The sequence below is a fragment of the Lagopus muta genome, chromosome Z (assembly GCF_023343835.1).
Source record: "Lagopus muta isolate bLagMut1 chromosome Z, bLagMut1 primary, whole genome shotgun sequence".
Classification (NCBI taxonomy): Eukaryota; Metazoa; Chordata; class Aves; order Galliformes; family Phasianidae; genus Lagopus; species Lagopus muta.
The window spans coordinates 71542679-71555491 of NC_064472.1; the positions used below are offsets into that span (position 1 = coordinate 71542679).

Consider the following 12813-nt stretch of genomic DNA (forward strand, 5'->3'; position numbering starts at 1 on the left):
AGTAAAGTAACGTTGCCAAGGAAGGGGTTCACCCACGATGCCGAGCTGGGACTGTCTTCCAGTTCTCCCCATCTCTCAGAACCCCGGTCTCCGCCCGACGGTGACAGGACGTGGGGTCCCTCACTTTCTGGGGGCTGTCTCCCTGGCGCCTTCCTCTCTGGCACGCCTGGGAGTTCAATCACAGTCAATCTCTTGCTCTCACTCCCTGATGCTCTGTAACGTCTCCACCTCCTCCTTGAGCTCTGCCACCATGCTGAGCAGATCTTCCACCTGCTCACACCTCCCACAGGTGGAGTTTCTGCCTCCCTCGCCGGGCAGCAGCAGGCTCAGGCATTCCGTGCAGCCTGAAGAGCCACGTTCTTGGGCAGGGCCTCCATCTGGGTCAGGATGGAGTCTTTGCAGGGCAAGCTTGTTGCCTGGAGGACGCCATGGTACATCTGTGGTCTTGGAGAGTGCCAGTAGGTAAGCTGGTCTCCAGAGCAAGGAAGGACGGTACTTCTGCACTGTCCAGCACAAGCTACCCCACCCGCTGCTGCAGTATGCTGTGGGTGCCGCACACATGCTGCCTTCTCCTCACTGCACCTGGTGGGCAGTGATGCATTGGGACCCTCCCAAAAGCTTTTCCTAAGGCAAGGGGCATGGATGCAGTTCCACTGCCCTGGCAGTTCTGGTGCCACATCAGCCGCTCACATGAGAACCGTTGGGCTACTCGGTTGGCTTGAGGTTCCCCTGGTACTGAACGGACCCAAATCCCCCTGCACCTTGCAATCAGTTGCTGCCATTCTGGCCTGGACAGCTCTGAAGCAGCTAACCTCAGCAGTCAAGGATTACATCAAGTGCTACACTGTGTTATCTTGCAGTCCAAGACCATATTTAGGAAACTGACTTTGCTCTTCAGATCGCTGCTGCTGCTTTTTGTTTTTAGGCCTGTCTCCCATCTCCCTACCCTTCTACCCTCCTCCCCTTTCCCCTTTCCCAATATTTCCCATTAGGCACGGGCTGGAATGGCCTGTAAACCGTTGACACCCCTCCATGCCTGCCACTTCCTTTGAAGGCTCTTGGGCCTGTGGGCATGCTGTCCCCCTTCAGGGACACAGGTAGATCTAAAGATAACGCCACGGCAACCATCTGGGAAGGTGCTGGGGAGAAGACGACCCCGTGGTCTCAGCTCCTAACACTGCCTACCGCAGGACAAACAGAGACGAGTGACGCCAACATGTGGGGAGGGGGTTGAAGGTGTATTTTTTGGGAAAGATGGAATCACAACCGTCACGTGGGGATGGACACGGCTGCTGGAAGCCGACTTTGGGACTGGTTGTGGGGATGTCTTCTGCGATGCTGGACCCGGGAGCGGCTTTGTGCCCGGGCTGGTCCACCGAAGGATGAAGGTGGAACGTGTGGACGCTCTTCAAGGTTGATCTTGTGTGCCGCTTGGGACCACAGCCCACGTCACGTGGGGATGGGACACGGCTGCATCAGCGCCGTCTTCGGGACTGGCCGTGGGGCCGTCTTCCCGGGTGGTTTGCCCGGGAGCGGCTTCGTGCCCGGGCTGGTCCCCGCTGCCTGGACCGGCTCCCACGGCCTCGTCGGGACCGGCTGCGGGAAGTGGAAGCGCGACGCCCCACTGGGGATCGGCTTCGAGTGGGGGCCCGCCCTCGTTGCCTGGACCGTCCTCTGCGTGCAGGCGGAGGGGAAGGCCTCGAGGACGTCGGTGGTGCTGGTGTGGCCGAGGTGCGGGTGCCGCTCTGAGTAGCTCGGGCTGTGGTACGGCTCCCACCCGGTTGTCTTCGGGGCCGACTCTGGGAGCCCGAGGCCCGGCCTTGCAGTGGGGAGCGGCTTCTTGTGCGGCCGGTCTCCCGCTGCCTGGGACGATTTGTGGCGTCGGACGCCTGGGTTGTTCTGGAGGACCGTGGGGTCCTCCGTCTTCTGGGGCTCTCGGAGGAGGTCTCAGCGCCTGCAGCTGGTGCCCGTCTTCTCCCACCGCGTCCTTGGCGCTGCTGACTTGCATCCCGCTCCTCAGAGAGGTGTGAGCGGGTGGCGGACTGCTCAGCCTCCGGCACTCTGGGCTGGACGCTGAGCTCAGGCAGCTGGGAGTTGCAGGATGGGCCGGGAGCTGCCTGTGTAGCACGGCCAGAGTTGACGTTTCCAGGTCCTGCAAAGACGGGGGAAGGCGCCGGTACCTGCTGGCTGGAAGTGCTGGGGCTGGCAAGCTCGGCGCTGGAGCGGGAGGCTGTAAGGAGAGACAGGAAACTCAGCAGGGTGAACATGCAGCCCCAGGGCAGGACAGGCTGCCATCCCTCATGGGGCAGAGAGAGACTGTGGCGAGGCCACCCTGAGCACCCGTTGCCAGGCCTCGCCTGGCCCCAGTCCCGCAGCACAGCACGCGGCTCTTTGCCTCTTACCGGTGCTCCTGCCAGCGCAGGTGTCGCACTCCCAGTCATTTCTGCCCATGGCCCAGAAGGTGCAGCACCAGTGCGTGCCTTCTGAGCCACAGGAGCTGCAGATGAACAGCTGCCAGAGCCTGCGGAAGCAAACGGGTTGTGGCTGTGAGGACAAAGCGAGCCAGGGCACGGAGCAGCCGGCATGGCTCGGGTGCTCAGTCCTTGCTCCAAGGCTGAGATCCCACGCAGAGCCCCAGAGGACTGCGGAGGTCACTCACCCCCTCTCCTGTGCCCTCTCCCTGCCTCCTAGGTAGATGCATGGGTTGGCGTCGCAGCGCCTGTGGCTTTCTCGCAGCGGCTGGTATGCTGCGTCGTCCCACCAAGATGGTCGTCTGCCGGAGAAGAGGGGGAATCTGGTGAGTCTCGGGTGCCCCAGGCATAAGGCAGACTCGGGGCATCCCTGCTCATCCTCCTTGAGCTCATTCCCTGCCTCTCCAGGAAGCTGAGACCAGTGCTCACAGGATGGCCTGCCAGGGCCAGGGGCAGTTCCTGGGCAGGCACAGCAACACCAGTGCCTGAGTGTCTGCAGAGCCGGGCAGAAGGACACCAACCTGATTGGGATTTGGATGCCCAGGGTGGCCATTTGGGAGCGGAATCTTCTTTTTCCTCCGCAGACGGGGCAGAAGAATCGCATGGTGGCGGCGTGCAGGGCATGTTTCTGTAGGAGAAGCACAAGCGTGAGAGCGTGAGCGTGAGCGTGAGCATGAGTGTGAGTGTGAGCGTGAGTGTGAGCGGGGGGGGCTGACCGCTGTAGAGCACCAGCCGTGCCCACGGGGCGAGGGGAGGACTCCTACCCTGATGCAGCCCCGGTGGAACCAGGCCTGCTTGCACACCGGGCACACCATGGTGTGGTAGGACGTGCTGTCCCCCACGGGCTCCAGGCAGATGACGCAGATGGTGTTCTGCGACGGAGCTGCCTCCGCTGCCTGCCGAGGGCGATGCTCCCAGCAGAAGGACCTGGGCGGGAGGACAGAAGGGGTGGGCATGGTGAGAAGTGCTGTGAGGAGGGCAGAGGACCAGGAAAGAGCGCCAGGCCTGGGCTCTGGCTCTGGCAGGATGCTGGAGGTGTCGCTGCGGGTTCCTCCCTGGAGCAACAGCGAGGGACGGCAGCTTGGCTGCTGCTGGCAGCCCTTACCTGTGCGGCCCAAAGTGCTGCGTGACGCATTGCCCGTCCTCGGCGCAGGGCAGGTGGAAGCTGCGCTCGCAGCCTGTCTCCGCGCAGCTGATGGCAGCTCCCCTCTGGCCACAGACAAAGCAGTTCTGGAAAGAGCAGAGCAGCCCCCGTTAGCGGTGGGCTCGGGGCCTCGGCAGCCGGCGCCACGTCTCCGGGCAGGGCGCAGGGTGTGGGCACCGCTGCCTCACACTCCGCACAGCTGCCTGGCAGACGAGGCTCGTCTGCTGTGGTGGGACTTTGTCCCGGAGCCGGTTGGAAGGGCCGCGGTGGCTTTCTTTGGGTCCAGGCGAAGCCGGTGCGAGCCTCTGCCGGCACCAAGCTCCCCGTTCCGTTCAGCTCCTCACCTTCTGGCCTGCCAGCTGGAGCGTGCGCTGGATGGCGCTAATGGGGAAGCCAAAAATTTGCCCCGCTGGGCATCTCCACTCCAGAAGCCCGTTGGCCAAGACCTGCAGGAGAGAAAAGAGCGGGATCTCGTGAGGCCGGAAAGGAGGGGAGCATCCCTGGCAGGAGCCCTGGCCCGTGAGGGAACTCACCAAGCAGAATTCGTGGGCACAGAGCCCACCGCTGGCAAATGCCTGCCCGCAGATGTCCGGGTTCACCTGTGCGCGGCCGCACAGCACGCACACTGCAGAGGAAGGAGAGAGCAGCCTGGTGAGCACCTGGCAGGGCCGGGTGTTCCTGGGGGCCGTCCGTCCCCAGGGCCTGCTCCGAGCCTGCCGTGCTGCTGCTGAGGGGCAGGGCTGGAGGGGGTGGAGGGGAAGGGGGCATCGCAGGCCCAGCAGCTGCAGCGGGCAGCCACAGCCCGAGCCGGGGCTCTCACCTGGCTCCCCGGAGTCGGGGGTCTCCTCCTTCTTCTCCGCCATGTTCGGCATCGACAGTGAGAATCACAAGAATCACAAGGTCGGAAACGACCTATAAGATCATCCACAGTGAGAAGCAAGAGAGTCAAGGAAGTCCGTCCTCTCTCCACGCCTCACCAGGCTGAAGTGAGCAGGGCCCCGGCCGGCAGCCTTTGCTCTGCTCCCGGCCCCGCGGGTCACAATGGCCACCACTGTGACATCACGGTCACCACCTCACCACCAGGCTGAGGGCGCGGCAGGGCGGCGGCTCCTGTGGGCAGCGCAGGGTGAGGGGCCCGGTGCTGCCAGCAGCAGGGGGCAAGGATGGCCTCCCTCAGGCCTTCTGCACCGCGCCCGTGCTGGGACGTCGCAGCACAGAGTCTAATAAAGGGCTGCGGGTCAACTGCACAAACGGCATTTCTCGCGTGTGTGTGTGCTGTGTGCTGGCCGACTTTGCACGGCCTGCTGGTGACGGGACAAGGTGTTGAGCTGAGAAAAGAGGAGGTCTGGTGACCCGCGAGAGGGAATTCCTCACTCGCAGGGCGGTGAGGCCCTGGCGCAGCTGCGCAGAGAAGCTGTGGGTGCAGGCGCTCCAGGCCTTGTTGGACAGGGCCCTCTTCTAAGCTGACCTGCTGGGTGGCAGAGGTCCCACGGCAGGCACCTGGGGCTGGGTGGGCTGTACGATCCTCTCGTGTCCAAGCCTTCACACATCAAAGCTTCAGGCCTCATACAGTTCCCAGAGGCAAAGTGGCACGGGCCGGGCACGATTCCCTTCCAGCCTGCGTATGAAATGAGTCAGGAAAACTTCTGAGGTGTGCTTGCTTTGGCTGCTGGCAATGGTCACCGTGCCAGAGACAGGAGAGGAGCTGTGCCTTGCCCAGGGCTGCAGTCCTGGAGTCCCACTGGAGCATCCCTGCTCACGCAGCCTGACCATGCAAGTCAGCTTCTGCATGAAAGTCAGGCCAACGCTGATGGGAGAGCCGCCACGCCTGGAGAGCCGCCCTCTGTGGAGATGTTCAAGGCCTCTCTGGATGGGGCTCCAGGCAGCCTGATCTAGTCTGTGGCAACCAACACACTGCAGGAGTTTGGAACTTTAGATAGGCTTTAATGTCCCTTCCAACGCAAGCCATCCCAGGATCCTGTGGTTCAAAGGTGTCTATCACCTCTGTACTGGTGAGCACCAGGTCCAGTAGGGCTTCACCTTGGGTTGGTCCGCTTTGTACCTTGGGTTTTGTCCGCTTTGGACGAGGATGTAATCCTCAGCAGACTCCAGGAATCTCCTGGCTTGTCTGCCACCCGCCGTGCTGCTCTCCCAGCAGAGATCTGGATGGTCAAATTCCCCCATCAGGACAGGAGCCCGCGAATGCGACACCTCCTGCAGCTGAAGCAAGAAGGCCTCGTCAGCAGGCTCCCCCTGATCAGGTGGCCTGTAGCACACCCCAACCACTAGATGCCCTTTACTGCACCGATCCCTGATTTTCACCCATCAGCTCTTGTTGTGGTTTTGTGATTTTTCTTGATGGTATTCCACGTGATAACATCGTGGAAAGCAGTGGGAGTTCAAGAGTTAATGTTCTGGTTCTGTGGACTGCGTTTTTGGGCATTTTGATTCTCGGAGGGAAGGGGAGGAGTGACATTCCCCAGAGGTCAGAAGTCCTCTTGCTCTTGCCCAGAGCAAGGAAGGTGGAGCACCTGGCAGGACACCGGCCTCTCTCCCTCTCACAGATTCTTTTGGTTTCAGTGCGCAGAAGCACGTGGTTCCCTCTGCAGTCTACAGCGTGAAACACTTTGGACACTCTCATTGTGTTTGATTTTACTGCATTTAGTATACTGACGTTCCTCCTCAGATCGTTGCCATTGCTCTGTTCTGTTTTTGCTTCCCTGTTAGACCCATCTACTATCTCCCTACCTTTGCCTCAAGTCTGCTGCCAAATTCGTCACGGGGCTGGGCCAACTGGCCGTAAACCTTCAACACTTTTCTTTCCCTCCTCTTTTTCGTTTGTGGGGTTTTTTCTTGTGGTTTTTTATTTTTATTTTTTTTTTTTGTGTGTGTGTGTGTGTGTGTGTGTGTGTGTGTGTGTGCGTGTTTTGTATTTCGGGCCTGCAGCCCCTGTCAGGAACACAGATGTAAAGAGAACTCCATGTCAGCTCTCAACCTGGTCTGAGCTGTTACTCAGACACACAGCTCTTTGCAATCTGTCCACTTCCTAACATAGAGGGCAACAGCCCTTCCCCTCCTACCCTGTCTATCCCTTTGAAGAGCCTGCAGCCCTCAATCAGCGTACGCCTGTCGTGAGATTTGTCCCACCACGTTTCCCCGGTAGCAACCAGATCGTTATTTTCCAAGCACACCATGGCTTCCAACTCCACCTGCTTATTTTGCACGCGGCGTGCATTAGTGGAAAGGCACTTCAGCTGGGCCTTCTGGTGCATTACCTTGCTAGAGGGGCCCTTCCTGAGACCTCCAAAAGAAATCTGAAGTTTTCCCCCATTGCTTCCTAGAGGGACAGGAGAAGGTTTTGGACAGGGAGTCAGCAAAATTACCTCCTCTGTGGACTTCCCACAAGATCCTACAGGACAGTTTGGAGGTTTCTCCCCACAGTCTCCTGGCGGGACAGCAACCCTAAGTGTTTCTCTGTCCCACTACGCTGGAGTCTCTCCCTCATCGGATCAAGTACAAAACCCCAGACTACTTGCTCTACCCTAGCGAGCCTCATTGCATCCCCTACCCCCTTCCTACCAACCTTCCAGCCCTCTCAATGAGCCCCGCTAGCTCTGGGGCAGGGATCCGTTTCCCTCTTAGAAATAAGGACACCGGCCTGCAGCCATTAGACCGGGTGCGGAGTAAATCCAAAAGCCCAAAGTTCCTGTGGCTGCACCAGCCTCTCAGCCACTTATCCATTACCTGGGTTTTCCTGGCCCACTCCGCGTCCCTCACCGGCCCAGGAAGGATAGAAGCAAATATCGGTTGTGCTCCCGCTCCCTCAACCAACCACCCTAAAGCCTGAGCTCCTTCATCCCTGCCTGCCTGAACTATCCGTAATGGGTAGTAGTCAGAGGGATGAACCAGATCCGGGTTCTAGTTTTTCTAGCTGTGTCCTTGACCTGGGCGCCAGGGAGGCAGCCCACCTCCGTGTGAGTCGGGTCCGGTCTGCATATGGGGCCCTCAGTTCCCGTGAGGAGGGAATCAGCTACAACAACCACCCTTCGGCCTGTCTTAGCAGAGGCAGCCTGCAGACGCAGAGTCGGCCGCCTCGCCCTTGGCACTGTCTTAGGCAAAGCTTCCCGTGCCTCCTCGCTCACCTCCCCTTCAATCCACAGTGCCTCTCATCTGTCACTTAGGGGCACCTGGGCAAGTAACGTTGCCAAGGAAGGGGTTCACCCACGATGCCGAGCTGGGACTGTCTTCCAGTTCTCCCCATCTCTCAGAACCCCGGTCTCCGCCCGACGGTGACAGGACGTGGGGTCCCTCACTTTCTGGGGGCTGTCTCCCTGGCGCCTTCCTCTCTGGCACGCCTGGGAGTTACTCCACAGTCAATCTCTTGCTCTCACTCCCTGATGCTCTGTAACGTCTCCACCTCCTCCTTGAGCTCTGCCACCATGCTGAGCAGATCTTCCACCTGCTCACACCTCCCACAGGTGGAGTTTCTGCCTCCCTCGCCGGGCAGCAGCAGGCTCAGGCATTCCGTGCAGCCTGAAGAGCCACGTTCTTGGGCAGGGCCTCCATCTGGGTCAGGATGGAGTCTTTGCAGGGCAAGCTTGTTGCCTGGAGGACGCCATGGTACATCTGTGGTCTTGGAGAGTGCCAGTAGGTAAGCTGGTCTCCAGAGCAAGGAAGGACGGTACTTCTGCACTGTCCAGCACAAGCTACCCCACCCGCTGCTGCAGTATGCTGTGGGTGCCGCACACATGCTGCCTTCTCCTCACTGCACCTGGTGGGCAGTGATGCATTGGGACCCTCCCAAATGCTTTTCTTAAGGCAAGGGGCATGGATGCAGTTCCACTGCCCTGGCAGTTCTGGTGCCACATCAGCCGCTCACATGAGAACCGTTGGGCTGCTCGGTTGGCTTGAGGTTCCCCTGGTACTGAACGGACCCAAATCCCCCTGCACCTTGCAATCAGTTGCTGCCATTCTGGCCTGGACAGCTCTGAAGCAGCTAACCTCAGCAGTCAAGGATTACATCAAGTGCTACACTGTGTTATCTTGCAGTCCAAGACCATATTTAGGAAACTGACTTTGCTCTTCAGATCGCTGCTGCTGCTTTTTGTTTTTAGGCCTGTCTCCCATCTCCCTACCCTTCTACCCTCCTCCCCTTTCCCCTTTCCCAATATTTCCCATTAGGCACGGGCTGGAATGGCCTGTAAACCGTTGACACCCCTCCATGCCTGCCACTTCCTTTGAAGGCTCTTGGGCCTGTGGGCATGCTGTCCCCCTTCAGGGACACAGGTAGATCTAAAGATAACGCCACGGCAACCATCTGGGAAGGTGCTGGGGAGAAGACGACCCCGTGGTCTCAGCTCCTAACACTGCCTACCGCAGGACAAACAGAGACGAGTGACGCCAACATGTGGGGAGGGGGTTGAAGGTGTATTTTTTGGGAAAGATGGAATCACAACCGTCACGTGGGGATGGACACGGCTGCTGGAAGCCGACTTTGGGACTGGTTGTGGGGATGTCTTCTGCGATGCTGGACCCGGGAGCGGCTTTGTGCCCGGGCTGGTCCACCGAAGGATGAAGGTGGAACGTGTGGACGCTCTTCAAGGTTGATCTTGTGTGCCGCTTGGGACCACAGCCCACGTCACGTGGGGATGGTACACGGCTGCATCAGCGCCGTCTTCGGGACTGGCCGTGGGGCCGTCTTCCCGGGTGGTTTGCCCGGGAGCGGCTTCGTGCCCGGGCTGGTCCCCGCTGCCTGGACCGGCTCCCACGGCCTCGTCGGGACCGGCTGCGGGAAGTGGAAGCGCGACGCCCCACTGGGGATCGGCTTCGAGTGGGGGCCCGCCCTCGTTGCCTGGACCGTCCTCTGCGTGCAGGCGGAGGGGAAGGCCTCGAGGACGTCGGTGGTGCTGGTGTGGCCGAGGTGCGGGTGCCGCTCTGAGTAGCTCGGGCTGTGGTACGGCTCCCACCCGGTTGTCTTCGGGGCCGACTCTGGGAGCCTGAGGCCCGGCCTTGCAGTGGGGAGCGGCTTCTTGTGCGGCCGGTCTCCCGCTGCCTGGGACGATTTGTGGCGTCGGACGCCTGGGTTGTTCTGGAGGACCGTGGGGTCCTCCGTCTTCTGGGGCTCTCGGAGGAGGTCTCAGCGCCTGCAGCTGGTGCCCGTCTTCTCCCACCGCGTCCTTGGCGCTGCTGACTTGCATCCCGCTCCTCAGAGAGATGTGAGCGGGTGGCGGTCTGCTCAGCCTCCGGCACTCTGGGCTGGACGCTGAGCTCAGGCAGCTGGGAGTTGCAGGATGGGCCGGGAGCTGCCTGTGTAGCACGGCCAGAGCTGACGTTTCCAGGTCCTGCAAAGACGGGGGAAGGCGCCGGTACCTGCTGGCTGGAAGTGCTGGGGCTGGCAAGCTCGGCGCTGGAGCGGGAGGCTGTAAGGAGAGACAGGAAACTCAGCAGGGTGAACATGCAGCCCCAGGGCAGGACAGGCTGCCATCCCTCATGGGGCAGAGAGAGACTGTGGCGAGGCCACCCTGAGCACCCGTTGCCAGGCCTCGCCTGGCCCCAGTCCCGCAGCACAGCACGCGGCTCTTTGCCTCTTACCGGTGCTCCTGCCAGCGCAGGTGTCGCACTCCCAGTCATTTCTGCCCATGGCCCAGAAGGTGCAGCACCAGTGCGTGCCTTCTGAGCCACAGGAGCTGCAGATGAACAGCTGCCAGAGCCTGCGGAAGCAAACGGGTTGTGGCTGTGAGGACAAAGCGAGCCAGGGCACGGAGCAGCCGGCATGGCTCGGGTGCTCAGTCCTTGCTCCAAGGCTGAGATCCCACGCAGAGCCCCAGAGGACTGCGGAGGTCACTCACCCCCTCTCCTGTGCCCTCTCCCTGCCTCCTAGGTAGATGCATGGGTTGGCGTCGCAGCGCCTGTGGCTTTCTCGCAGCGGCTGGTATGCTGCGTCGTCCCACCAAGATGGTCGTCTGCCGGAGAAGAGGGGGAATCTGGTGAGTCTCGGGTGCCCCAGGCATAAGGCAGACTCGGGGCATCCCTGCTCATCCTCCTTGAGCTCATTCCCTGCCTCTCCAGGAAGCTGAGACCAGTGCTCACAGGATGGCCTGCCAGGGCCAGGGGCAGTTCCTGGGCAGGCACAGCAACACCAGTGCCTGAGTGTCTGCAGAGCCGGGCAGAAGGACACCAACCTGATTGGGATTTGGATGCCCAGGGTGGCCATTTGGGAGCGGAATCTTCTTTTTCCTCCGCAGACGGGGCAGAAGAATCGCATGGTGGCGGCGTGCAGGGCATGTTTCTGTAGGAGAAGCACAAGCGTGAGAGCGTGAGCGTGAGCGTGAGCATGAGTGTGAGTGTGAGCGTGAGTGTGAGCGGGGGGGGGCTGACCGCTGTAGAGCACCAGCCGTGCCCACGGGGCGAGGGGAGGACTCCTACCCTGATGCAGCCCCGGTGGAACCAGGCCTGCTTGCACACCGGGCACACCATGGTGTGGTAGGACGTGCTGTCCCCCACGGGCTCCAGGCAGATGACGCAGATGGTGTTCTGCGACGGAGCTGCCTCCGCTGCCTGCCGAGGGCGATGCTCCCAGCAGAAGGACCTGGGCGGGAGGACAGAAGGGGTGGGCATGGTGAGAAGTGCTGTGAGGAGGGCAGAGGACCAGGAAAGAGCGCCAGGCCTGGGCTCTGGCTCTGGCAGGATGCTGGAGGTGTCGCTGCGGGTTCCTCCCTGGAGCAACAGCGAGGGACGGCAGCTTGGCTGCTGCTGGCAGCCCTTACCTGTGCGGCCCAAAGTGCTGCGTGACGCATTGCCCGTCCTCGGCGCAGGGCAGGTGGAAGCTGCGCTCGCAGCCTGTCTCCGCGCAGCTGATGGCAGCTCCCCTCTGGCCACAGACAAAGCAGTTCTGGAAAGAGCAGAGCAGCCCCCGTTAGCGGTGGGCTCGGGGCCTCGGCAGCCGGCGCCACGTCTCCGGGCAGGGCGCAGGGTGTGGGCACCGCTGCCTCACACTCCGCACAGCTGCCTGGCAGACGAGGCTCGTCTGCTGTGGTGGGACTTTGTCCCGGAGCCGGTTGGAAGGGCCACGGTGGCTTTCTTTGGGTCCAGGCGAAGCCGGTGCGAGCCTCTGCCGGCACCAAGCTCCCCGTTCCGTTCAGCTCCTCACCTTCTGGCCTGCCAGCTGGAGCGTGCGCTGGATGGCGCTAATGGGGAAGCCAAAAATTTGCCCCGCTGGGCATCTCCACTCCAGAAGCCCGTTGGCCAAGACCTGCAGGAGAGAAAAGAGCGGGATCTCGTGAGGCCGGAAAGGAGGGGAGCATCCCTGGCAGGAGCCCTGGCCCGTGAGGGAACTCACCAAGCAGAATTCGTGGGCACAGAGCCCACCGCTGGCAAATGCCTGCCCGCAGATGTCCGGGTTCACCTGTGCGCGGCCGCACAGCACGCACACTGCAGAGGAAGGAGAGAGCAGCCTGGTGAGCACCTGGCAGGGCCGGGTGTTCCTGGGGGCCGTCCGTCCCCAGGGCCTGCTCCGAGCCTGCCGTGCTGCTGCTGAGGGGCAGGGCTGGAGGGGGTGGAGGGGAAGGGGGCATCGCAGGCCCAGCAGCTGCAGCGGGCAGCCACAGCCCGAGCCGGGGCTCTCACCTGGCTCCCCGGAGTCGGGGGTCTCCTCCTTCTTCTCCGCCATGTTCGGCATCGACAGTGAGAATCACAAGAATCACAAGGTCGGAAACGACCTATAAGATCATCCACAGTGAGAAGCAAGAGAGTCAAGGAAGTCCGTCCTCTCTCCACGCCTCACCAGGCTGAAGTGAGCAGGGCCCCGGCCGGCAGCCTTTGCTCTGCTCCCGGCCCCGCGGGTCACAATGGCCACCACTGTGACATCACGGTCACCACCTCACCACCAGGCTGAGGGCGCGGCAGGGCGGCGGCTCCTGTGGGCAGCGCAGGGTGAGGGGCCCGGTGCTGCCAGCAGCAGGGGGCAAGGATGGCCTCCCTCAGGCCTTCTGCACTGCGTCTGTGCTGGGACGTCGCAGCACAGAGTCTAATAAAGGGCTGCGGGTCAACTGCACAAACGGCATTTCTCGCGTGTGTGTGTGCTGTGTGCTGGCCGACTTTGCACGGCCTGCTGGTGACGGGACAAGGTGTTGAGCTGAGAAAAGAGGAGGTCTGGTGACCCGCGAGAGGGAATTCCTCACTCGCAGGGCGGTGAGGCCC

General features: G+C 61.6%; 2 protein-coding genes across 2 annotated transcripts; both read right to left on the reverse strand.

Moving 5' to 3' along the window:
- Window positions 1-1475: 1475 nt before the first annotated feature.
- On the reverse strand, window positions 1476-4487 carry LOC125687365 (PHD finger protein 7-like). The gene is made up of 10 exons (XM_048932477.1): window positions 4436-4487; window positions 4149-4240; window positions 3960-4061; window positions 3577-3701; window positions 3236-3398; window positions 2993-3099; window positions 2660-2773; window positions 2403-2521; window positions 2163-2230; window positions 1476-1889 (listed from the first exon to the last, which is right to left on the reverse strand). Exons 1-10 carry the CDS (start codon window positions 4485-4487, stop codon window positions 1476-1478), a joined length of 1356 nt encoding a protein of 451 aa, XP_048788434.1.
- Window positions 4488-9279: 4792 nt separating this feature from the next.
- Window positions 9280-12292, reverse strand: LOC125687366 (PHD finger protein 7-like). Its single transcript, XM_048932478.1, has 10 exons — window positions 12241-12292; window positions 11954-12045; window positions 11765-11866; window positions 11382-11506; window positions 11041-11203; window positions 10797-10903; window positions 10464-10577; window positions 10207-10325; window positions 9967-10034; window positions 9280-9693 (listed from the first exon to the last, which is right to left on the reverse strand). The coding sequence occupies exons 1-10, from the start codon at window positions 12290-12292 to the stop codon at window positions 9280-9282; spliced, it is 1356 nt and encodes a 451-aa protein (XP_048788435.1).
- Window positions 12293-12813: the final 521 nt, after the last annotated feature.

Excerpts from the sequence above, each read along its gene's own strand:
- LOC125687365 (XM_048932477.1), bottom strand. The coding sequence starts at position 4,487 with ATGCCGAACATGGCGGAGAAGAAGGAGGAGACCCCCGACTCCGGGGAG. Across the intron at positions 3,399-3,576 it reads CAGCACTTTGGGCCGCACAG|GTCCTTCTGCTGGGAGCATC; the intron begins GTAAGGGCTGCC and ends CCTCCCGCCCAG. Across the intron at positions 1,890-2,162 it reads AGGTACCGGCGCCTTCCCCC|GCGTCCGACGCCACAAATCG; the intron begins GTCTTTGCAGGA and ends AGAACAACCCAG.
- LOC125687366 (XM_048932478.1), bottom strand. The coding sequence starts at position 12,292 with ATGCCGAACATGGCGGAGAAGAAGGAGGAGACCCCCGACTCCGGGGAG. Across the intron at positions 12,046-12,240 it reads CCCCGACTCCGGGGAGCCAG|TGTGCGTGCTGTGCGGCCGC; the intron begins GTGAGAGCCCCG and ends CTTCCTCTGCAG. Across the intron at positions 11,204-11,381 it reads CAGCACTTTGGGCCGCACAG|GTCCTTCTGCTGGGAGCATC; the intron begins GTAAGGGCTGCC and ends CCTCCCGCCCAG.